This window comes from Ambystoma mexicanum, chromosome 8 (genome assembly GCF_040938575.1).
Source record: "Ambystoma mexicanum isolate Mex_15411 chromosome 8, UKY_AmexF1_1, whole genome shotgun sequence".
Classification (NCBI taxonomy): domain Eukaryota; kingdom Metazoa; phylum Chordata; class Amphibia; order Caudata; family Ambystomatidae; genus Ambystoma; species Ambystoma mexicanum.
Genome location: NC_090929.1, coordinates 11,847,153 through 11,872,577, shown reverse-complemented (window position 1 = coordinate 11,872,577; position 25,425 = coordinate 11,847,153). Strand labels below are relative to the sequence as shown.

General features: G+C 49.2%; 1 protein-coding gene across 4 annotated transcripts in view; it reads right to left on the bottom strand.

Annotated features, from left to right (window-relative positions):
* The window catches only part of SH2D3C (SH2 domain containing 3C), a 580,515-nt gene that overhangs the window by 33,381 nt on the left and 521,709 nt on the right, over nt 1-25,425 (bottom strand). For all 4 annotated transcript variants that reach the window (XM_069609127.1, XM_069609128.1, XM_069609129.1 and 1 more), the window contains 4 exons: nt 20,997-21,112; nt 19,543-19,714; nt 16,895-17,006; nt 12,562-12,768 (listed from right to left, as the gene is read on the bottom strand). In XM_069609127.1, coding sequence (XP_069465228.1) covers nt 12,562-12,768; nt 16,895-17,006; nt 19,543-19,714; nt 20,997-21,112 — 607 coding nt within the window. The remainder of the gene's footprint in view (nt 1-12,561; nt 12,769-16,894; nt 17,007-19,542; nt 19,715-20,996; nt 21,113-25,425) is intronic.

The window sequence follows — 25,425 nt, the reverse complement described above, 5'->3', positions numbered from 1 at the left end:
CGGCCATGTTGGAAGGATTATTGCATTCAATCCCCTATGGGTCAGGGACCACGAAGTCTAAAAGTGACGCAGACGACAGTTCATGACAATACTAGCGTTGGAGAACAAATGGTGTAGAGGTGCACTCTCAGTAGATAATTCAAAAACTGCAATTTCAATATTTTAATCTTTAAATAGAAATTTAGGTGCTCCTGGGTGGGTCTCGGCTATGAGACCTATTTAACATGTGAAACTGGGATGGTCCATCCTAAGAAAAAGATGGACTAACGCGGGGCACACTTGTGTCCGACTAATGTCAGTTACAACCATTCACTATTTCTCCTGCAAGATATAATCTAAATTTAATTAACTTAAAAATGCTATAAAGGACTCACTTTAAATCAGTTACCAAATGTATTTTCTCATATGTTTTTGAATTAGACACTTTGCAAATTAAACAATTATAGTCTGTACTTTTGAATATCTATACAAGGACAACTACATTTTCATTTCATTTTCAATGTAAACCAATGTCTTCCAGATCATCTGCTTGTACGACACGTTTCGGGACTAGCCCTTCATCAGGTACAGTTATTTGTTAAATTCTGTAAGTAAATAAGATAAATCAGTATCAGTCTGGGTTCTATTAATGTATTCTGTGTTTTAGTAAATAAGTTTAATTTAAAGCTACAATGGACTGACCTGTGTCCTTTCAGTGTCCATTCATTGGAAAAAATTCAATGGGAAGTAACCATCTCTATGACAGTCCACAGTTCGACAACTTGTTGCATGCACACCTAAATGAAAAATGTATAGAATATCGTCATTTAATTATTTCATTTTTGTAAAACCGTGAGTGAGATCCAGTCACTAAAAAAGCGCTGGGTCCCACTTCACAGTGAACTCTACTAGATTTTAGTCGTTGAAGGCTCCTGTTTACTCACCGTGATCACAGTGATTCTGAACTCAATGATATTCATTTTGGAATTGCAGTCATAGTTGGTTGGCTACAAGATTTCTTAAATCTTGCCACTTTTGAATTGCTTACTCTGTATTAGTTCATCTATAGGGAGTAAATAGATATTTTTCTCTTAATGTTTTGTTTGAGTTTTCCTCATCGAGCGATGTTAATTGGCCAGAGTATCTCTAACTGGTCGAGTATTACGTTTGATCTGCACTTACATTTTGTGGCTGTTTGGCTTCCTCTCGTCCGCGGAGGCCCTGAACGTGCTTGCGCGTTACTTTCCTCTGCTTTACCATCCGGTATTCTATCTTGCTATTAGCGGAGTCAGGAAACGGCTTTCCTTCACGTTGTCAATCGCGTGCAAGTGTTTGCTGTCTTTGTTGTTCTTTTCAGCGATCTTTATGAAAAAAGTGATGCTTCATGGGAAATCAACACCGTGCTCCATTTCCTTTTCTTTACGGGCACCATGTTAGAATGGTGTTTCTCGTCATGACTTACATAGGAATCGCAGGTCTTTTTCTTTATTATGTGGTCCGTGAGGTTTTATTATTTCGTTTAGCCTTATTTAGCTGTAATTTTAGATCATCCCGATCTGAATTTCTAATTTAGGAGTTCTGCATTGGTATTTGATCTCAGATACTTGCGTACTTGCGGTGTGGTCATGAGGAAACATATTTCTTTCTTCAAGTAAAAAATATATATCTTTGCAAGATTGATACAGATGCATCTTTATTTACAATTCGAAAGTCCATTTGTGATGAGTGGTGCAATTCAAACTCTTTCTCCCCCACAAGCACACTCTAATCATCTGAGCTGTCTGAGTTGGCGGTCTCTTGTAGACGTCGTCGTGCAAGGTCGTCTCTTCCCTTCTTATGATGAATGTGCTTGTCACGGAGGGAAGCCACAGTGACCGCTGGATAAACAGCTGTCCCGTGGCTCCCTTTCCGGAACCAAGCCAGAAATCAGGGAAAAACCCAAAAGGGAAAAACCCTGCGGAGAAGTGTAGACTCTTCAATCCGGATGACAGGATAGTCGCTGATGAGTGCAATGGAGCGAGGCGGATAGCAGAGTAGAAGAAGTCCAACCATCTAACCCATGGAGTAGTAGAGTCAGGGGAGACAGAGGCTCCTTGTGGCAGTTAGAAGATATGGCACTGGTTCCAGGAAGAGGGAATAGGGATTCAGCAAGCTAGCTCAGAGGAGCCCAACAGGAAGAGAGTACAGGAAGGATTCCCAAAATCAGAAGAGAGAGAGAAACGGAAATAAGCACACCGGAGTACCGCCAGGAGCAGCGGAAGGAAATAGTAGCGTTCCGAAGAAAGAAAACAGGAACACAGGAGAACAGGAAAACCCTCTGGTAGATCCGAAAGGTGGACGGCAGAGGATCGGAGCGAGGAAACCCAGAAACAGGAAGTGTCCAAAGTGGGTTGCAACGCAGCGTCTAACAGGAGGCGGGGAGTTTAAATACTTCCAGTGGCGCTGCGTCACGTAACTGGGGCTGGTAGCAAGAACACAGAGAAAGGACTAAAACACCCTACCTCTGTGTCTCCAGCTCCGACGCAGAAACAACCGCCAATTACGGCTATGGCCGTGACGGCGGATGACACCATTAGCCATATTGACGTGCGATTTCTTTTAGTTCAGATAATGGTAGATCGGTAATCGATCAATACCATTTCTCAAGGGGATTTGCTTTATCACTATTTTAAGGATAGTGACATATACATTATGCTCATTCATAGGTGGCAGCCCATATTCCAGTCTACGTTCATTCCTGTTGGGTACATAGTATTCAATCGATCTATCCAAAATAGTTCTCGTTGTAGCAACAACTTTGCCATATTTCCTCCTCTTCTTGTTGATGTTTTTTGTATCGCAAGTTGATGTATGTCTTAATTTGATCTGATATCCTTTATGTGGATGGTTAATGTATTCACCCTTTATCAGATTGTTGCAATTATTGCAACAATTGCAATAATTGCAACAATCTGATAAAACATCATCTATGGGATAAAACGCCCTTGTGGTATTTTTTATGTTGGAATGACAACAAGAAAAGCGAAGATCCGTTGGTCTGAGCATAAATCAAACATCAGATTAAAGAACGAACAATCTCCTGTAGCACAACACTTCTTGAAAGAAACACATGCCATAGCTCAAATTAGATTTATCATTTTAGAACAAGTCACGCTACCAAGAAGAGGAGGAAATATGGCAAAGTTGTTGCTACAATGAGAACTATTTTGGATAGATCGATTGAATGCTATGTACCCAACAGGCATGAACGTACACTGGGATATGGGCTGCCACCTATGAATGAGCATAATGTATATGTCACTATCCTTAAAATAGTCATGAAGCAAATTCCCTTGAGAAATCGTATCGATCAATTACCGATCTACCATTATCTGAACTAAAAGAAATCGCACGTCAATATGGCTAATGGACTTTGGAATTGTAAATAAAGATGCATCTGTATCAATCTTGCGAAGATATATATTTTTTACTTTAAGAAAGAAATATGTTTCCTCATGACCGCTCCTCAAGTATCTGAGATCAAATACCAACACAGAACTCCTAAATTGCAAATTCAGATCGGGATGATCTAAAACTACAACTAAATAAGGCTAACCAAACCAATAAAACCTCACGGACCACATAATAAAGAAAAAGATCTGCGGTTCCTATGTAAGTCATGACGAGAAACACCATTCTAAGATGGCGCCCGTAAAGAAGAGGAAATGGAACACGGTGTTGATTTCCCATGAACCATCACTTTTTTCGTAAAGATCGCCGAAAAGAACAACAAAGACAGCAAACACTTGCGCGTGATTGACAACGTGAAGGAAAGCCGTTGCCTGACTCTGCTAATAGCAAGATCGAATACCGGATGGTAAAGCAGAGGAAAGTGACGCGTGAGCACGTTGAGGGCCTCCGTGGACGAGAGGAAGCCACACAGCCACAAAATGTAAGTGCAGATTAAACAGAATACTCGACCAGATAGAGATACTCTGGCCAATTAACATCGCTAGATGAGGAAAACTCAAACAAAATATTAAGAGAAAAATATCTATTTGCTCCCTATAGATGAACTAATATGGAGTAAGCAATTCAAAAGTGGCAAGATTTAAGAAATCTTGCAGCCAACCAACTATGACTGCAATTCCAAAACGAATATCACTGAGTTCAGAATCACAGTGATAACGGTGAGTAAACAGGTGTGACGGCTCGCTCCCTTCGCTCCTGTTCCCGCCACTTGGGGTCATGTTTTGGGGTTTGTTCCCTACTGGACATTTCCTCCAAACCTTATGCTACAGTGCTTTGATGAATTGGGAGCCCTAAAACCTTATTTTCCAAGTTACTTCCCTTCCTGATCCATTCCAGGTTTTTGGCAGCCAGCATGCTACTTTAATCTAATGACTATGCTTCCCAGAATGCCTGGCTCACTGCCTCACCTCCTCCCTTGCAGGACAAGGTTGGGTGGAGGATAGGCAACACCTGTGGCTGCAGGTGCAGCAGGCGGCACACCTGAAGGGTGTGCTCGTTAAGCAGCTTTAAAAGCCTCAGTTTGCTTCAGTCCAGCGCTGGTCATTGTTGCAGTGTTGCTGTTGTGACTGGTCCCTTGTTCCTTGTTCCTAGCTTTTGTGCCTAGTTCCTGTTTCTTGTTCCTCTGCCCTCGATTTCGGATTTATGTGCTTAATTGATTTCTGCTTTCTGGATTTCCCTTTCTGTCTTCCTCTGTCTGCAGGCAGCCTTTCTCTGTGCTTTACCCTTTGATGCAGCCCGATTTGCCTGTGTTCTCTGTTTCTTTGATGCTGTCCTTTGCTACTGAAAAACTTGATGCATTAGTCTTTCCCTTTATAGATTTAGCTTCCTGCCTTTTCTCCTTGGATGGGTGGGAAAGGTTTCCTTTTGTGATATCATTTTCCCTGCTCCTGATCCTTACTTTCTATTGGGATCCATTCCATGTTTTCCATTGCACTTCTGCATTTATTTCCCATTGATTATTAGGTGTGGGGTGCTGTTGTAACTAGTCCCTGTGTGAATGCCTTTTGTTTTCCTCACTATTCTATAATCACAATTCCTACTTGCCCCTTGACTTGGGTCTTATGTATTTAGTTATCCTCCACCCATTGCTGTTATAGCCTTCTGGGTCCCTGTTTGATCAACTGGGTTCGTTGGTTTACTGACATTCAAGTGGTCTTTCCAGTTCTCGTGAGTACTGTTTCTAAGTTCCTTATTCAGTATCATCCAGAGTGTCAGCTCACAGATTCTGTCCCTGCTTGCCCTCTACGTGGGCTTAGCGCTGTCAGTATCTGCAATAGCATAGTGGGTAAGGAGTTTGCCGACTTTCCTTTCAGTCATAAGGAGGTTCTAAGTGCTTACCCCACATCCCTTTTCAGATATTGGTATTATTGTTTCACTCTATTTGCACTCCTGGGTTTTAGTATACACGAGTCTTGGGTATTGTATGCACGTTGTTAGATTCAAAGTTGTTCACTGTGCGATTCCGTGCACATTTCCCTTGCCATATTCATTGCCTTCTTCCTTTCTTAACAACAGGTGTCTTCACCGACTAAAATCTAGGAGAGTTCACCGTGAAGTGGGACCCAGCGCTTTTTTAGCGACTGTATCCCACTCACGGTTTTACAAAAATGAAGCCATTAAATGACGATATACTATACATTTTTCATTTAGGTGTGCATGCAACAAGTTGTCGAATTGTGGACTGCCATATAGATGGTTACTTTCCATTGAATTTTTTCCAATCAATGGACACTGAAAGGACACAGGTCAGTCCATTGTAGCTTTAAATTAAACTTATTTACTAAACCACAGAATACATTAATAGAACCCAGAGTGATACTGATTTATCTTATTTACTTACAGAATTGAACAAATAACTGTACCTGATGAAGGGCTAGTCCCGAAACGCGTCGTAAAAGCATATGATCTGGAAGAGATTGGTTTACATTGAAAATGAAATGAAAATGTAGTTGTCCTTGTATAGATATTCAAAAGTACAGACTGTAATTGTTTAATTTGCAAAGTGTCTAATTTGATGATATATGTTTAATCACGCAATATGATTTTGCTTCAATATTAAATGAATATATTTTCAAAAACATATGAGAAAATACATTTGTTAACTGATTTAAAGTGAGTCCTTTATGGCATTCTTAAGTTAATTAAATTTAGATTATACCAACTTGGAGGTGAAATAGTGAATGGTTGTAACTAATACTAGCGTTGGAACCATTGGCAGTCTGTCTTAGACAAAAATATGGGGAGATAGGGATCCGCACTGCGAGTGGTCCGCATCTTATTTCATTATATGCTGACGATATACTCTTGTATCTGCACTTCCCAGAGGAGAACATACAATACATCCTGGAAGTGATGGAACGATACGCTACCCTCTCCGGCATAGCGGTAAACCACAAGAAATCTAGCATGTTCCCCCTGGGGAGATATAGACGTGCCTTACCAAGGAGTTTACCGGTATTGCCAATACCCTGGCGAACCGAGACGTTCTGATATCTTGGAATTGACATATACCACACGACAGGAGAAGAACACAAACACAACACGGAAAAGGCAGTGGAAAGCATTAAAAATAGCATGGGATTCTGGTCCAGACTACCCCTGGCCATGATGGCGAGAGCTGCTCTGATCAAGATGGTAGTCCTGCCCAGACTGTTAAATTTCTTTGTAAATATTCCGTATGTGATCCCTAGGCGCTTCTTCGCTAGTCTCCACAGCTTGTGCAGGGGCTTTATATGGCATAACTCCAGGAACAGGGTGGCTCTCTGGAAATTACAGAATTCGTGTGACAGGGGGGGAATAAACCTGCCGAATGTTGAGTTATATTACTTGGCGGGACAACTGCAATATGTGGCCAGGTGGCTGTCTGAAGACGAAATGGCTGAAACCAGGCTGTTGTGCATGGATCCTGCTCCCTACTTCCTTAGAGAGATAGTCTGGCTATCAAAAACAAAGGTACTAGAGATGGCGAGGCTGTTGGTGCTTGGCTGGGAGGTGTGGCACAGGACATGGTAGACTGTGGGATACCCGGCTCCGTTTTCCATGCAGGTGCCGCTGGTGGTGCTTTGCAGAGAAGACCCCCAACTGATAAAAGGGGTTCGTAGATACTGGGAACCGATGGGCCTGGATACCCTGGGAGACATATGGCAGGAGGGGGAGGCACTGGAATTCCAGAAACTAATAGAGGACACCAGGGTGCATAAAGGGCAACACATTTCCTACTCCAGAATCGTTAAATGAGTGCGAGAAAAGTGGCCAGCGGCAGTGCTTGCAGAACAACTTGATGCCACCATTGAGACGATATATGACATCTCGGAGGGTGGGCATGAGATATCCCGCATATATGAGCTACTCGGGTCCAAGGTGGGGAAGGAATTGCTCCAACTGAGGCAAGTCTGGGAAGAAGAGGTGGGAGAACCCATGTCGGATGGGCTATGGGACAGAGCCCAAAGATATCATAAGAAAGTGTCCCGGAACGCGAGGCTCCAACAGATCCAACTCTATGTCACACAGAGCATATCTGACCCCCGTAAGATTGCCAGGTTTGGTGGCCAGTTGACTCAGAGATGCCCCAGGTGTGGGGAGGAGGAAGCTCGGATGTTACACATGTTCTGGGCATGCCCGGAGGTTGGAAGGTTTTGGACAGAATCGAAGATACGCTTGGCAGGAAAAGGCATTACGCTGGAGGTGGAGTCGGCTTGGGCATGCATGCTTGGGGGCTTCCCTAGACCACGGAATCTGAGGCATATTAGTAAGATGAAAGACCTGGCCTACATCCTGGCCAAACAGAGGATTGCAATGTGCTGGAAGGCAGCCCATAGGCCTAGGATAGAGTTGCGGTGGGCTGACCTCATGAAGTGGGCAGAGGCAGAAACGGCTGCTTGGTTCGAAGCGGTCAGCAGGGGAGGGGAGGAGGAGGTGGGACCCCTAATCGAATGGAGGCAACTGGTGGCCACAATGGCAGGCCCCTCCCAGACTGATTACAGTGATGATGACATGGGAAAGATAATGACAATAGACCCGCCTGAAGAAGAACAGGCTGACTTGGATACAGGGGCTCGAGTTAATGGGGCGGGAGGGAGTGGGACAGAAGAGTGTATTCTGTAATGTTACATTGCTAAACTTAAACATGGAAGTCCTAATTATTTGCAATGTTTGGTGTGTTGTTATAAAATAATTTTAAAAATGTAAACAAAAAAAAAAGAGACGATCCCATTGGAAGTAAGAGAAGTGAATGAGAATTATTATGAGAGTATTCATACTCGTCTCAGTCACGATAAAGAGACGATCCCATTGGAAGTAAGAGAAGTGAATGAGAATTATTATTAGAGCATTCATACTCGTCTCAGTCACGATAAAGAGACGATCCCATTGGAAGTAAGAGAAGTAAATGAGAATTATTATGAGAGTATTCATACTCGTCTCAGTCACGATAAAGAGACAATCCATTGGAAGTAAGAGAAGTGAATGAGAATCATTATGAGAGTATTCATACTCGTCTCAGTCAAGATAAAGAGACGATCCATTGGAAGTAAGAGAAGTGAATGAGAATTATTATGAGAGTATTCATACTCGTCTCAGTCACGATAAAGAGACGATCCATTGGAAGTAAGAGAAGTAAATGAGAATTATTATGAGAGTATTCATACTCGTCTCAGTCACGATAAAGAGACGATCCCATTGGAAGTAAGAGAAGTGAATGAGAATCATTATGAGAGTATTCATACTCGGCCCAGTCAAGATAAAGAGATGATCCCATTGGAAGTAAGAGAAGTGAATGAGAATCATTATGAGAGTATTCATACTCGGCCCAGTCAAGATAAAGAGACAATCCCATTGGAAGTAAGAGAAGTGAATGAGAATCATTATGAGAGTATTCATACTCGTCTCAGTCACGATAAAGAGACGATCCCATTGGAAGTAAGAGAAGTGAATGAGAATTATTATGAGAGTATTCATACTCGTCTCAGTCACGATAAAGAGACAATCCCATTGGAAGTAAGAGAAGTGAATGAGAATCATTATGAGAGTATTCATACTCGTCTCAGTCACGATAAAGAGACGATCCCATTGGAAGTAAGAGAAGTGAATGAGAATCATTATGAGAGTATTCATACTCGTCTCAGTCAGAGTCGATCCCATTGGAAGTAAGAGAAGTGAATGAGAATCATTATGAGAGTATTCATACTTGGCCCAGTCAAGATAAAGAGACAATCCCATTGGAAGTAAGAGAAGTGAATGAGAATCATTATGAGAGTATTCATACTCGGCCCAGTCAAGATTAAGAGACAATCCCATTGGAAGTAAGAGAAGTGAATGAGAATTATTATGAGAGTATTCATACTCGTCTCAGTCACGATAAAGAGACGATCCATTGGAAGTAAGAGAAGTGAATGAGAATCATTATGAGAGTATTCATACTCGTCTCAGTCAAGATAAAGAGACAATCCCATTGGAAGTAAGAGAAGTGAATGAGAATTATTATGAGAGTATTCATACTAGGCCCAATCAAGATAAAGAGACGATCCCATTGGAAGTAAGAGAAGTGAATGAGAATCCCTATGAGAGTATTCATACTCGGCCCAGTCAAGATTAAGAGACAATCCCATTGGAAGTAAGAGAAGTGAATGAGAATCATTATGAGAGTATTCATACTCGTCTCAGTCACGATAAAGAGACGATTCCATTGGAAGTAAGAGAAGTGAATGAGAATTATTATGAAAGTATTCATACTCGGTATTCATACTCGTCTTAGTCAAGATAAAGAGACAATCCCATTGGAAGTAAGAGAAGTGAATGAGAATTATTATGAGAGTATTCATACTCGGCCCAGTCAAGATAAAGAGAGGATCCCGTTGGAAGTAAGAGAAGTGAATGAGAATCCCTATGAAAGTATTCATACTCGGCCCAGTCAAGATTAAGAGACAATCCCAATGGAAGTAAGAGAAGTGAATGAGAATTATTATGAGAGTATTCATACTCGTCTCAGTCACGATAAAGAGACGATTCCATTGGAAGTAAGAGAAGTGAATGAGAATTATTATGAAAGTATTCATACTCGGCCCAGTCAAGATAAAGAGACGATCCCATTGGAAGTAAGAGAAGTGAGTGAGAATCATTATGAAAGTATTCATACTCGGCCCAATCAAGATAAAGAGACGATCCCATTGGAAGTAAGAGAAGTGAATGAGAATCATTATGAGAGTATTCATACTCGGCCCAGTCAAGATAAAGAGACGATCCCATTGGAAGTAAGAGAAGTGAATGAGAATCATTATGAGAGTATTCATACTCGGCCCAGTCAAGATAAAGAGACGATCCCAATGGAAGTAAGAGAAGTGAATGAGAATCATTATGAGAGTATTCATACTCGTCTCAGTCACGATAAAGAGACGATTCCATTGGAAGTAAGAGAAGTGAATGAGAATTATTATGAGAGTATTCATACTCGTCTCAGTCACGATAAAGAGACGATTCCATTGGAAGTAAGAGAAGTGAATGAGAATTATTATGAAAGTATTCATACTCGGTATTCATACTCGTCTCAGTCAAGATAAAGAGACAATCCCATTGGAAGTAAGAGAAGTGAATGAGAATTATTATGAGAGTATTCATACTCGGCCCAGTCAAGATAAAGAGAGGATCCCGTTGGAAGTAAGAGAAGTGAATGAGAATCCCTATGAAAGTATTCATACTCGGCCCAGTCAAGATTAAGAGACAATCCCATTGGAAGTAAGAGAAGTGAATGAGAATTATTATGAGAGTATTCATACTCGTCTCAGTCACGATAAAGAGACGATTCCATTGGAAGTAAGAGAAGTGAATGAGAATTATTATGAAAGTATTCATACTCGGCCCAGTCAAGATAAAGAGACGATCCCATTGGAAGTAAGAGAAGTGAATGAGAATCATTATGAGAGTATTCATACTAGGCCAGTCAAGATTAAGAGACAATCCCATTGGAAGTAAGAGAAGTGAATGAGAATCATTATGAGAGTATTCATACTCGGCCCAGTCAAGATTAAGAGACAATCCCATTGGAAGTAAGAGAAGTGAATGAGAATCATTATGAGAGTATTCATACTCGGCCCAGTCAAGATAAACAGACGATCCCATTGGAAGTAAGAGAAGTGAATGAGAATCATTATGAGAGTATTCATACTCGTCCCAGTCAAGATAAAGAGACGATCCCATTGGAAGTAAGAGAAGTGAATGAGAATCATTATGAGAGTATTCATACTCGGCCCAGTCAAGATAAAGAGACGATCCCATTGGAAGTAAGAGAAGTGAATGAGAATCATTATGAGAGTATTCATACTCGTCTCAGTCACGTAAAGAGAACATCAGTAAGAAGGAGGAAGAGGTTATAAGAGACAACTTGGAAGAGAAGGATAAACTGAAGTATATGTCCAAAGACAGATATAATAGAGAGGAAAAAGGAAGTGTACTGTACAAGAAAGAAGAAAACTTTAAGAGCGGGAATCTGAAGGGCTGGATAACAGTACCCTGGGAAAAGGAGAGAATAAAGATTTGTAACAAAAAAAAAGAGAAAAGTGTGAAGCGAAAGGAAACCATCGTCAGGGAGAAAATATCAACATAGAGTCAAAGAAATTCCATTTTGATAAGAAACCATGGCTTAAGGAAGCCTTGACAGAACTGTATGAACTGATCAAAGAAATCACGAGAGACTGTTCAAAAATCCACTATTGAACAAACCTTTGCTACAGGCAAAAGGTAGGAGAAGGGAGTCATTCTCCTGTCCTTAGTTATTAAAATAGTGGTAGGATCAGTTAGGGTAAGTCTGGATGGTGGACATTCACTGACGACTGACGGGCAATGTAGTCAGTTTTGTTAGGTAGGGAATACCCCAGAGAAGTAGGGAAAGTAGACATTTTCCTTTTCTTTAATAAAAGCACATTTGAAATGTCTTGTAAGAGTCCTTGTCCTTCTTCTGACCCACCACAACACACACACACACACACACACACACACACACATACATGTACGCTCACACACCGCACACAACACATAAACAAGTATGAGTTGTGGGTGGTATTGATCGCAGCAATAATTTGGAGGTGTGATGTCAATATGGTTTGTGTGGCTTCACAGCAGGTCTGTGCATAGAGTTGGCAGGGCCTCCTGTTGTGCATGTGTCAGTGCTGTGTGTCTGTTTAAGTTATGCATTACCTCTCATGGTGCCTGTATAGGTTATGCAAGGCTTCTTGAAGTGCCTGTGTGTGTATGCTTTGCATGGCCTCTAATGGGCCTGTGTGTAGGTTCTGGATGGCATCTCGCGGTGCAAGTATACAGGTTGCATGGCCTTTTGTGCTGGCTGCATATAGCTTGCATAGTGTTTGATGGTCCCTGTGCAATGGATTCTTATTACTACATGATGGAATCCCATTGCCGTCCTATGCCGCTCAGAGTGCGGGGGTGCAGAGCTGCTGGTGTCCCCTCACAGTGGCTTTGTAAGCAGTTGGCATGAGAGTGTATGGTTTTGGCGAGCTCAGGTGAGAAGGCTTCATCAAAGTGCAGGTGATTAACATCGGGTGAATGTGACCATGCTCTTACCATGCAGCTTCATCTCTGCGTTGGTGCGGTACAGCCCTCCATGATGTGCCACCATCCGTGCCGCCTCTAGATGAGCCATCACCACCTCCACGCCACCATCAATGCTTTCCCACGGCTCAGCCCCTTCAGACAGAATGGAGTCTCGTTCCATGAGTGTGATGAGCGGGACAATGTGAGGGAAGGTTGTGTTGGTCAGTGGCGAGCCTTCTAAAGACAAACAGAAGCAAATGACAACATGGGATCAGCTTCGAAGAATCGGTAGGCCTGCTGTGTGAGGGTGCAGAACAGTGGTAGACATTCCAAGGAGGAGTGGAGGCTGGGGAAGGAGATGTGCCCATGGGAGAACAATCACACCCCAGATGAAGCCGCCTCAACGCATGCAGGAAAGAGCATGTGCAAAAGGGAGCAAGAGGGCTTCCTGGGACACGAGGGAGCTTCAGGTGAACAAAAGAACCCCAAGAAACTGCAACAGACACCTTCAACAAAGAATGGGTTCAGGGTGACTGGCAGTATCGGCAAATGTAGGCTCTGGCATCTCTGTTCCCACTGGTGGTGAGGGTGCGTTGCACCTGCACTGCTAGGGTGATGATGGTGAGGGTCTGGCACCTACACTACCAGGGTGATGATGGTGGGGGTCTGGCACCTGCACTGTTAGGGTGATGATGGTGGGGGTCTGGCACCTGCACTACCGGGGTGATGATGGTGGCACCTGCACTGTTAGGGTGATGATGGTGGGGGTCTGGCACCTGCACTACCAGGGTGATGGTGGTGGGGGTCTGGCACCTGCACTACCAGGGTGATGATGGTGGGGGTCTGGCACCTGCACTGTTAGGGTGATGATGGTGGGGGTCTGGCACCTGCACTACGAGGGTGATGATGGTGGGGGTCTGGCACCTGCACTGTTAGGGTGATGATGGGGGGGTCTGGCACCTGCACTACCAGGGTGATGGTGGGGGTCTGGCAAATACACTACCAGGGTGATGATGGTGGGGGTCTGGCACCTGCACTACCAGGGTGATGATGGTGGCGGTCTGGCACCTGCACTACCAGGGTGATGAGGGGGGTGTCTGGCACCTGCACTGCTAGGGTGATGATGGTGGGGGTCTGGCACCTGCTGCACTAGCAGGGTGATGGTGGGGGTTTGGCACCTGCACTAGCAGGGTGATGGTGGGGGTCTGGCACATGCACTAGCAGGGTGATGAGGGGGGGTCTGGCACCTGCACTAGCAGGGTGATGAGGCGGTCTGGCACCTGCACTAGCAGGGTGATGGTGGGGGTCTGGCACCTGCACTAGCAGGGTGATGAGGGGGGGGGTCTGGCACCTGCACTAGCAGGGTGATGAGGGGAGGTCTGGCACCTGCACTAGCAGGGTGATGAGGGGGGGTCTGGCACCTGCACTAGCAGGGTGATGAGGGGAGGTCTGGCACCTGCACTAGCAGGGTGATGAGGGGGGTCTGGCACCTGCACTAGCAGGGTGATGAGGGGGGTCTGGCACCTGCACTAGCAGGGTGATGGTGGGGGTCTGGCACCTGCACTAGCAGGGTGATGAGGGGGGGGTCTGGCACCTGCACTAGCAGGGTGATAGTGGGGGTCTGGCACCTGCACTACCAGGGTGATGATGGTGGGGGTCTGGCACCTGCTGCACTACCAGGGTGATGAGGGGGGTGTCTGGCACCTGCACTACTAGGGTGATGATGGTGGGGGTCTGGCACCTGCTGCACTACCAGGGTGATGATGGTGGGGGTCTGGCGCCTGCACTGTTAGGGTGATGATGGGGGGGTCTGGCACCTGCACTAGCAGGGTGATGAGGGGAGGTCTGGCACCTGCACTAGCAGGGTGATGAGGGGGGGGGGTCTGGCACCTGAACTAGCAGGGTGATGAGGGGAGGTCTGGCACCTGCCCTAGCAGGGTGATGAGGGGGGTCTGGCACCTGCACTAGCAGGGTGATGGGGGGGGTCTGGCACCTGCACTAGCAGGGTGATGAGGGGGTCTGACACCTGCACTAGCAGGGTGATGGTGGGGGTCTGGCACCTGCACTACGAGGGTGATGATGGTGGGGGTCTGGCACCTGCACTACCAGGGTGATGATGGTGGGGGTCTGGCACCTGCACTACCAGGGTGATGAGGGTGGTGTCTGGCACCTGCACTGCTAGGGTGATGATGGTGGGGGTCTGGCACCTGCTGCACTAGCAGGGTGATGAGGGGGGTCTGGCACCTGCACTAGCAGGTTGATGAGGGGGGTATGGCACCTGCACTAGCAGGGTGATGAGGGGGGTCTGGCACCTGCACTAGCAGGGTGATGAGGGGTGGTCTGGTACCTGCACTAGCAGGGTGATGGGGGGGTCTGGCACCTGCACTAGCAGGGTGATGAGGGGGTCTGACACCTGCACTAGCAGGGTGATGGTGGGGGTCTGGCACCTGCACTAGCAGGGTGATGAGGGGGGTCTGGCACCTGCACTAGCAGGGTGATGATGGGGGTCTGGCACCTGCACTACCAGGGTGATGATGGTGAGGGTGTGTTGCACCTGCACTACCAGGGTGATGATGGTGGGGGTCTGGCACCTGCACTACCAGGGTGATGATGGTGGGGGTCTGGCATCTGCATTAGCAGGGTGATGATGGTGGGGGTCTGGCATCTGCATTAGCAGGGTGATGAGGGGGGTCTGGCACCTGCACTACCAGGGTGATGATGGTGGGGGTCTGGCACCTGCACTACCAGGGTGATGATGGTGAGGGTCTGACACCTACACCACTAGCATGACAATAGTGAGGGTCTGGCACCTGCACTGCTAGGGTGATGAGGGGGGGTCTAGCACCTGCACTACCAGGGTGATGATGGTGAGGGTGTGTTTGGTGGGGTTCTGGCACCTGCACTACCAGGGTGACGATGGTGGAGGTCTGGCACCTGCACTACCAGGGTGATGATGGTGAGGGTCTGGCACCTACACTACAAGGGTGATGATGGTGGGGGTCTGCAACTGCACTGCTAGGGTGATGATGGTGGGGGTCTGGCACCTGCACTACCAGGGTGATGATGGTGGGGGTCTCGCACCTGCACTAGCAGGGTGATGATGGTGGGGGTCTGGCACCTGCACTACCAGGGTGATGATGGTGAGGGTTTGGCACCTACACTACCAGGGTGATGATGGTGAGGGTCTGGCACCTACACTACCAGGATGATGATGGTGGGGGTCTGCAACTGCACTGCTAGGGTGATGATGGTGGGGGTCTGGCACCTACACTACCAGGGTGATGATGGTGGGGGTCTGGCACCTGCACTGTTAGGGTGATGATGGTGGGGGTCTGGCACCTGCACTACCAGGGTGATGATGGTGGGGGTCTGGCACCTGCACTGTTAGGGTGATGATGGTGGGGGTCTGGCTGCACTACCAGGGTGATGATGGTGGGGGTCTGGCACCTGCACTACTAGCGTGATGATGGTGGGGGTCTGGCACCTGCACTGTTAGGGTGATGATGAGGGGGTCTGGCACCTGCACTACCAGGGTGATGGTGGGGGTCTGGCACCTACACTACCAGGGTGATGATGGTGGGGGTCTGGCACCTGCACTACCAGGGTGATGATGGTGGGGGTCTGGCACCTGCACTACCAGGGTGATGAGGGGGGTGTCTGGCACCTGCACTGCTAGGGTGATGATGGTGGGGGTCTGGCAACTGCTGCACTAGCTGGGTGATGGGGGGTTTGGCACCTGCACTAGCAGGGTGATAATGGTGGGGGTCTGGCACCTGCACTACCAGGGTGACGATGGTGGGGGTCTTGCACCTGCACTGCCAGGGTGATGATGGTGGGGGTCTGGCACCTGCACTACCAGGGTGATGATGGTGGGGGTCTGCAACTGCACTGCTAGGGTGATGATGGTGGGGGTCTGGCACCTGCACTACCAGGGTGATTATGGTGGGGGTCTTGCACCTGCACTGCCAGGGTGATGATGGTGAGAGTCTGGAGGTTCTCGTGACATGTGGTGGGGTGGGGGTCTGAAAGCTCAGCCCCCATGGTGGTGGGGTGCAAATCAAGGAGCTGCACTAGCACCCTGGTAGTGGGGGTCTTTTAGTTGATCCCTCTGGGCCCGTGTATAGGGTCCCGTATCGTATGGGGCAGACTTCCATGAGACAGTGGGGCAGCGCCCTGAGCTTTTAGTGGCCTTTCTGCCTGGCGTCTCGCTACCTCCCTGTCTCTCCCTGTCTGGGGCCCATTGCCCAGTGTGCAGCTCCTGAGTGCGGGAAGCCCTGGCCTGCTGCCCTTGCTGATGTGCCCCCTTTGCCACTGCTTTGGCTGCGGGCGCCCCTCTTTTCGCCGGGGACCCCGCTCTGTTTACCTTTCCCCTCATTCAGGCTCTTCAGGAAGGGCTTGAGTTTCTTCTCGTACAAGATGGCGCCCTCGGTGTGTCTCTGCCGCAGCCCCATCCACGTCTGCTCGAGCCTGGAGATCTGAAAGGCATGGAAGCATTGACTCTCCGCGGAAGCACAGGCCTTGGGGTACAGGTATAGGTGGGGGGCTGGCCTGGCAGTCCATCAGACAGAGTGCAACTGGGGTTCATACGAGGAGGTAGGGGCCAATGTGTACATAGGAGAGAGGGAGGGAGGTTGGTGGTGGCTCTGGATGCGAGGAGGGATGCACGCTCCTCGGCCCAGTGCTGGTGTTGATTTGGCTCGTGTGGGCTGCAGTAGATGGCGGAAATAGAGGCTTAGGTTTTGGTGGGTTACTCACAGGGCTCTTGGGGGTGCTGCAGACAGCAGTTATCTAGCTGGTTTTGGATGCAGTGACAGGGCTGGTTTGTAGTGTAGTGGCTTGCAGAACATGCAGGTTTGGGGTGCAGTGGGCTGTAGGACAGAGCTTGAATGGAGTACAATGGATGGCAGTGACCGTGCAGTGGTGGTGCTGGTGTGTAGTGCAGTGCCTGGCTTTGGCAGGTGGTTTGTGGGACAGGTGACGGCAGTGTTGGACATTGTTCAGGTTGGCATGGATGGTGAGGGCTGGGATGGTTTGGGTGCAACAGCAGTGGTGGTTCTGGTTTGTGGTGCAGTGCATGGCACTGACAGGTGGTTTGTGTGGCAGGTGATGGACCTTGTTCAGGTTGGCATGGGTGGTGATGGCTGGGATGGTTTGGGGGCAACAGCAGTGGTGGTGCTGGTTTGTGGTGCAGTGCATGGCACCGACTCGTGGTTTGTGTGGCAGGTGATGGACCTTGTTCAGGTTGGCATGGGTGGTGATGGCTGGGATGGTTTGGGGGCAACAGCAGTGGTGGTGCTGGTTAGTGGTGCAGTGCATGGCACCGACAGGCGACCTTGTTCAGGTTGGCATGGGTGGTGATGGCTGGGATGGTTTGGGGGCAACAGCAGTGGTGGTGCTGGTTTGTGGTGCAGTGCATGGCACCGACTCGTGGTTTGTGTGGCAGGTGATGGACCTTGTTCAGGTTGGCATGGGTGGTGATGGCTGGGATGGTTTGGGGGCAACAGCAGTGGTGGTGCTGGTTTGTGGTGCAGTGCATGGCACCGACTCGTGGTTTGTGTGGCCGGTGATGGACCTTGTTCAGGTTGGCATGGGTGGTGATGGCTGGAATGGTTTGTGGGCAACAGCAGTGGTGGTGCTGGTTTGTGGTGCAGTGCATGGCACCGACAGGTGGTTTGTGTGGCAGGTGATGGACCTTGTTTAGGTTGGCATGGGTGGTGATGGCTGGGATGGTTTGGGTGCAACAGCAGTGGTGGTGCTGGTTTGTGGTGCAGTGCGTGGCTTTGGCAGGTGGTTTGTGTGGCAGGTGATGGCCCTTATTCAGGTTGGCATGGGTGGTGATGGCTGGGATGGTTTGGGTGCAACAGCAGTGGTGGTGCTGGTTTGTGGTCCAGTGCACGGCACTGACAGGTGGTTTGTGTGACAGGTGGTTTGACCTTGTTCAGGTTGGCATGGGTGGTGATGGCTGGGATGGTTTGTGGGCAACAGCAGTGGTGGTGCTGGTTTGTGGTGCAGTGCATGGCACCGACAAGTGGTTTGTGTGGCAGGGGATGGACCTTGTTCAGGTTGGCATGAGTGGTGATGGCTGGGATGGTTTGGGTGCAACAGCAGTGGTGGTGCTGGTTTGTGGTGCAGTGCATGGCACCGACAGGTGGTTTGTGTGGCAGGTGATGGACCTTGTTCAGGTTGGCATGGGTGGTGATGGCTGGGATGGTTTGGGTGCAACAGCAGTGGTGGTGCTGGTTTGTGGTGCAGTGCGTGGCTTTGGCAGGTGGTTTGTGTGGCAGGTGATGGCCCTTATTCAGGTTGGCATGGGTGGTGATGGCTGGGATGGTTTGGGTGCAACAGCAGTGGTGGTGCTGGTTTGTGGTGCAGTGCATGGCACCGACTCGTGGTTTGTGTGGCAGGTGATGGTCCTCGTTCAGGTTGGCATGGGTGGTGATGGCTGGGATGGTTTGGGGGCAACAGCAGTGGTGGTGCTGGTTTGTGGTGCAGTGTATGGCACCGACTCGTGGTTTGTGTGGCAGGTGATGGTCCTCGTTCAGGTTGGCATGGGTGGTGATGGCTGGGATGGTTTTGGGGCAACAGCAGTGGTGGTGCTGGTTTGTGGTGCAGTGCACGCCACTGACAGGTGGTTTGTGTGGCAGGTGATGGACCTTGTTCAGGTTGGCATGGGTGGTGATGGCTGGGATGGTTTGGGTGCAACAGCAATGGTGGTGCTGGTTTGTGGTGCAGTGCACGGCACTGACAGGTGGTTTGTGTGACAGGTGGTTTGACCTTGTTCAGGTTGGCATGGGTGGTGATGGCTGGGTTGGTTTGGGTGCAACAGCAGTGGTGGTGCTGGTTTGTGGTGCAGTGCACGGCACTGACAGGTGGTTTGTGTGACAGGTGGTTTGACCTTGTTCAGGTTGGCATGGGTGGTGAGGACGGGGATGGTTTGGGTGGAGTTCAGGGGACAGCAGAGGCGGGCCTGGCACTGAGGGCCAGTGGAACAGGTGACGCTGCAGCGCATACCTGGGCCATCTCCAGTGCGTTCATCACGGCGGCGAAGCTGAACATGTTACCCATTGTGCTCTTCAGCTCAGCTGCTAACTGGATGGATTTGTGCAGCATTGCAGCCCGCTCCTCCGTGCTGCCCGTGCAGCCCAGAATATCCACCGCTATCATGATAGACATGGTGTGGAACCTATGGATGGCAAGAGCAGGGTCAGAGGAGGCGTGGAGAGGGAGCGAGGGAGAGCCAATGAATGCGAAAGGTGGAGTATGTACAAACGACAGAGGGAGAAAGACAGAGAATGAATGAGTGTGTGTGTGAGATAGAGAGAAAGAGGGAGCAAGAGAGGGAGAGAGAAAGATAGAGAGACAGAGGAAGATGTTGCCTTTTCCCCTCCCACTCCTGGTTCTACAGGCCTCACTCTCGGCTATATCAGATTTTCTCCTCTTAATCTTTGATATGTCACCCTCACTCACTTTTATATCATTATTGCTTTTGGTAATGCAGGCCTGCCACACTCTCTGGTATGTTGGCATTGCCCCTCTCACTCTTGACTATGCCATCCTCACCCGCTTTTATATCATCCTTGCTTTTGGCTATGCCAGCCTGCCACACTCTCAGGTATGCTGGCTTTTCCCTCTTATTCTTGGCTATTTTGACCTTGCTCCCAGATGTATGAGCCTTGCTTTTGCGTACACTGGTTCTGCCAGCTCTCCTGCCACCCATGCTGACTATCTTGGCCTCGTTCCCTGTTATACCAGCCTTGCTTATGGCTTTGCCGGCCTGTCACACTCTCAGGTATGTTGGGGTTGCCCTCTTATTCTTGGCTATTTTAACCTTGCTCTCAGATGTATGAGCCTTGCTTTTGCGTACACTGGTTCTGCCAGCTCTCCTGCCACCCATGCTGACTATCTTGGCCTCGTTCCCTGTTATACCAGCCTTGCTTATGGCTTTGCCGGCCTGTCACACTCTCAGGTATGTTGGGGTTGCCCTCTTATTCTTGGCTATTTTGACCTTGCTCCCAGATGTATGAGCCTTGCTTTTGCGTACACTGGTTCTGCCAGCTCTCCTGCCACCCATGCTGACTATCTTGGCCTCGTTCCCTGTTATACCAGCCTTGCTTATGGCTATGCCGGCCTGCAACACTCTCAGGTATGTTGGCTTTGCCCTCTTATTCGTGGCTATTTTGGCCTCACTCCCAGTTGTATGAGCCTTGCTTTTGCATACATTGGTTCTGACAGCACTCCTCCCACCCATGCTATCTTGGCCTCGCTCCCTGTTATACCAGCCTTGCTTTTGCGTAGACTGGTTCTGCCAGCACTCCGCCCACCCATGCTATCTTGGCCTCGCTCCCTGTTATACCAGCCTTGCTTTTGCGTAGACTGGTTCTGCCAGCACTCCTCCTACCCATGTCGGTCTCACTCTCGTTCTTGCAGGATTCGCTCTCGGTTGGATCAGTTGTTCTCATACTTACCGCTCCAGAAGGTCGAGTCGGAGCTGTCGTCCATGAGGTAGCGTCAATAGCTCCATGCCTGAGCAAACTCCCATTAGCCTTTGCATCTCCTTGGAAACCCCCAGTATCCTAGCAACCTGCCAACAAAAGTGGATGCAGATTAGCCTAATTGACCACTGGAACGATGGGGAGGGGCTGCCAGCGTCATGTAGGAATTTCTGACAGTGCATTAGGAAGACAAGGAACCCTTTCACCCCACCCCCAGTTACTTAGCATGGCTTCATGGTATCACCACTAAGGGAAGACACTCACCTGCCCGCACTGACCCACTACTTCTCATCCCGACAACTACCCAACCCCCAATAAGTGATGCAGGTGCCCCATGTGAAGCCATCCACCCACATGTACAGACGAAGACACTCTCATCAACTCAGCCCAAAGAACTCTTTTAAGTACCCCCACTCACTGTAGAATAACAGGATCCCTGCATCTCCAATTTGCCTCCCATTGACTCAGGTCCTCTTCCAAGCCAAGGAGCTCATTCACTCAGTGAACTTACCCTACCACCACTCCACTCGCTCACTAGAATACATCCTCGCCCCTATCCACTCACTGCAACACTCACTGATTACAAAAGATTCTTTCCCCACCCCACCCACTCACAAAGCACATTCTTGCCTAGACCCGCTCACAACACACCTCTTCACTGCCACCCTCTCACTAAGCACATCCTTGCCTGACCACGCTCACAACACACCTCTTCACTGCCACCCCCTCACTAAGCACATCCTTGCCTGACCCGCTCACTACGCACATCTTCACTGCCACCCTCTCACTAAGCACATCCTTGCCTGGCCACGCTCACAACACACCTCTTCACTGCCACCCCCTCACTAAGCACATCCTTGCCCTGACCCACTCACTACGCACATCTTCACTGCCACCCACTCACTAAGCACATCCTTGCCTGACCCGCTCACTACGCACATCTTCACTGCCACCCTCTCACTAAGCACATCCTTGCCTGGACACGCTCACAACACACCTCTTCACTGCCACCCCCTCACTAAGCACATCCTTGCCTGACCCGCTCACTACGCACATCTTCACTGCCACCCACTCACTAAGCACATCCTTGCCCCGACCCGCTCACTACGCACATCTTCACTGCCACCCACTCACTAAGCACATCCTTGCTTACACCCGCTCACAACACACCTCTTCACTGCCACCCTCTCACTAAGCACATCCTTGCCTGGACACGCTCACAACACACTGCTTCACTGCCACCCACTCACTAAGCACATCCTTGCCCGGACCCACTCACTACGCACATCTTCACTGCCACCCACTCACTAAGCACATCCTTGCCTGACCCGCTCACTACGCACATCTTCACTGCCACCCCCTCACTAAGCACATCCTTGCCCTGACCCACTCACTACGCACATCTTCACTGCCACCCACTCACTAAGCACATCCTTGCCTGACCCACTCACTACGCACATCTTCACTGCCACCCTCTCACTAAGCACATCCTTGCCTACACCCGCTCACAACACACCTCTTCACTGCCACCCCCTCACTAAGCACATCCTTGCCTGACCCGCTCACTACGCACATCTTCACTGCCACCCTCTCACTAAGCACATCCTTGCCCCGACCCACTCACTACGCACATCTTCACTGCCACCTACTCACTAAGCACATCCTTGCCCCAACCCGCTCACAATGCACCTCTTCACTGCCACCTACTCACTAAGCACATCCTTGCCCCAACCCGCTCACAATGCACCTCTTTACTGCCACCCAATCACTAAGCACATCCTTGCCCGACCCGCTCACTACGCACATCTTCACTGCCACCCAATCACTAAGCACATCCTTGCCCGTATCCGCTCACAATGCACCTCTTCACTGCCACCCACTCACTAAGCACATCCTTGCCCAGACCCGCTCACAACACACCGCTTCACTGCCACCCACTCACTAAGCACATCCTTGCCCAGACCCGCTCACAACACACCTCTTCACTGCCACCCACTCACTAAGCACATCCTTGCTGACCCGCTCACTACGCACATCTTCACTGCCACCCACTCACTAAGCACATCCTTGCACCTGCCCGCTCATCACGCACCTCTTCACTGACATTCTCTCACTAAGTACATCCTTGCCCCGACCCACTCACTACACACATCTTCACTGCCACCCACTCACTAAGCACATCCTTGCCCCGACCCACTCACTACGCACATCTTCACTTAGGTGGCCTCTGTACTTAAATACGCACTCACTGTTCTGTAATGTGGTAAACTAGGGACTTTTTTCCCCCCTCGCAGGATTGTCAAACTTAGGTGGCCTCTGTACTTAATACGTACTCACTGTTCTGCAATGTGGTAAACTTGGCCTTGCCACTTACTTCCTGCCTGCGTACTCTCGTTTTGTCTGTTCCCCCCCACTCCCTCCTACTCCATGGTGCTCTCTATCTCGCCTATCTTCTCTAACTGCTTCTCTATTGACTATCCTGCTCTCCTCACTAAATCTGGTAGGAAAAAGTTTAAAAAGGACATCCTGGTCTCCAACCCAGGCCTCCCTATCGCTGACACCTACACTAGTGCCTGCTCCAAGGAAACTCTTACTGACATCCTCTTTTTCGTGCCTTCGCCTGACCTATGGACCCTTCATATGGTCTCTGTGCTCTCTCCTTTCTCCTCTTCTCCCATTAATGGTAGCACCCGTTGGGATGTCCTCGTGGCCTCCTTCCACTCCTCTAAGGCCATCATTAATGTCTATGCTAATGGGACCGTCTTGGTCCAAGGTCCTCAGGCCAACCTTCACCTCTTTGATAGACGCTTCCCACACCTCATCAACTTCCTTTCCTCTCCTGCTGTCCCCCCTCCTCTGTCCTCGGCTACCTTGCCTCTACCCTCCCTCCCTGCCCCCTCTCATGCTCCTTCTTCACCTCCCTCTTCTACAACTCCGCAGGGCATACCTCTGATCTGTACCCCTCCCCGGAAGTCCTTCAAGGATGGCAACCTTCTCCACATTGCCACTCTTAACTCTCGCTCTGCCATCAAGCATTCTTCTGATATCTGTCACCTTCTTGAGGAACTGGACCTTGATGTCCTCGGTCTCACTGAGACATGGTTCACAGCCAGCTCTGTCACCAGCTTTGATACACTCCTACCTGACGGTTACAAGATCCTATCTGTGCCCAGACCCAACCGTGTAGGGGGGGTGTAGCCCTTATCTTCCCTGAGTGGATTCCTGCCACTGTCACTCCTACGCAGACCTACTCCTCTTTCGAATGCCTTGTCTGCCACCTCTCTCTCTCTCTCCTAGCCATTCCCTTACTGTGGCCACTATCTATCGACCACCTGGTCAAATCTCCTCCTTCCTCTCTGAGTGGGCTGACCTCTCCTCCTCACTCCTGTCCTCAACCCCTCAACTCCTCTTTCTTGGTGACTTCAACATCCACTTGGATGCCTCCTGTCCCCCCACGGGACTCTTTCGTGACCTCTGCGACTCTCTCTCACTCTCTATTCTCCCGTCTGGACCTACGCATTCTGCAGGGCACAATCTTGATGCTCTGATCTCTTCCGACCTTCCCCTCTCCGTCCCTCTCTCCACTCCTCTCTCCTGGAGTGATCACTTTCTGCTATCCTCCCACCTCAACCTCCCTACCCCACAGGCAATGCCACCCTCATCACTGCCACCCACCTTCTCGGTCATCCGACCCATGAAGCGCGTGTCAGTTGAGGCTTTCGCTACAACCTTCTCGCCCCCACGTCCCCCTTCGGCTGACTCCCACCCTGACACAGCCCTCTCCATGCTCCACTCTGCTATATCTGATACTCTTGATATCCTTGCCCCTGTCATGAGAGTCCGCCTGAAGCCCAAAGCCAAATGTAACTCCTGGTATGACTCGGATCTCGTCACCCTTAAACGCAAGTGCAGGGTGGCAGAGAGGAAATGGCGTGCCTCATGTTCATCCTCTGACAAACTGGCCTGCCGCTTGCTCCAAAGGCAATACCGTCTCTCCGTTCTCACCAAGAAGAGAGCCCTTATCCAAGCCCGCATCTCTGCGGCATCTAACAACTTGGCCGAACTCTTTAAAATCTGCAAGGAGCTGGCCAACCCTGCTGCAGTCTCTACCTCTCCTGTCCCCACCCAGGCCCTATGCACGGCACTGGCCTCTCACTTTATCTCTAAAACTCAGGACATCCTGTCCTCACTCTCCTCCTATCACCTCCCTCCCTCCCATCCCGCCTCTTCCTCTGGCCCTTCAGCAGCCACCCCTCCTCCCTCCTTCTCTGCCTTTCCCCTTTTTTCTGCTGACGAGGTTTCCAGACAAGTCCGATCTATGAAAGTCTCGTCTAAACAGGTTCACCCCTGTTCCTCCAAAACTATCAAGGACCACATCGACTCCCTGGCTCCGGCCCTGGCT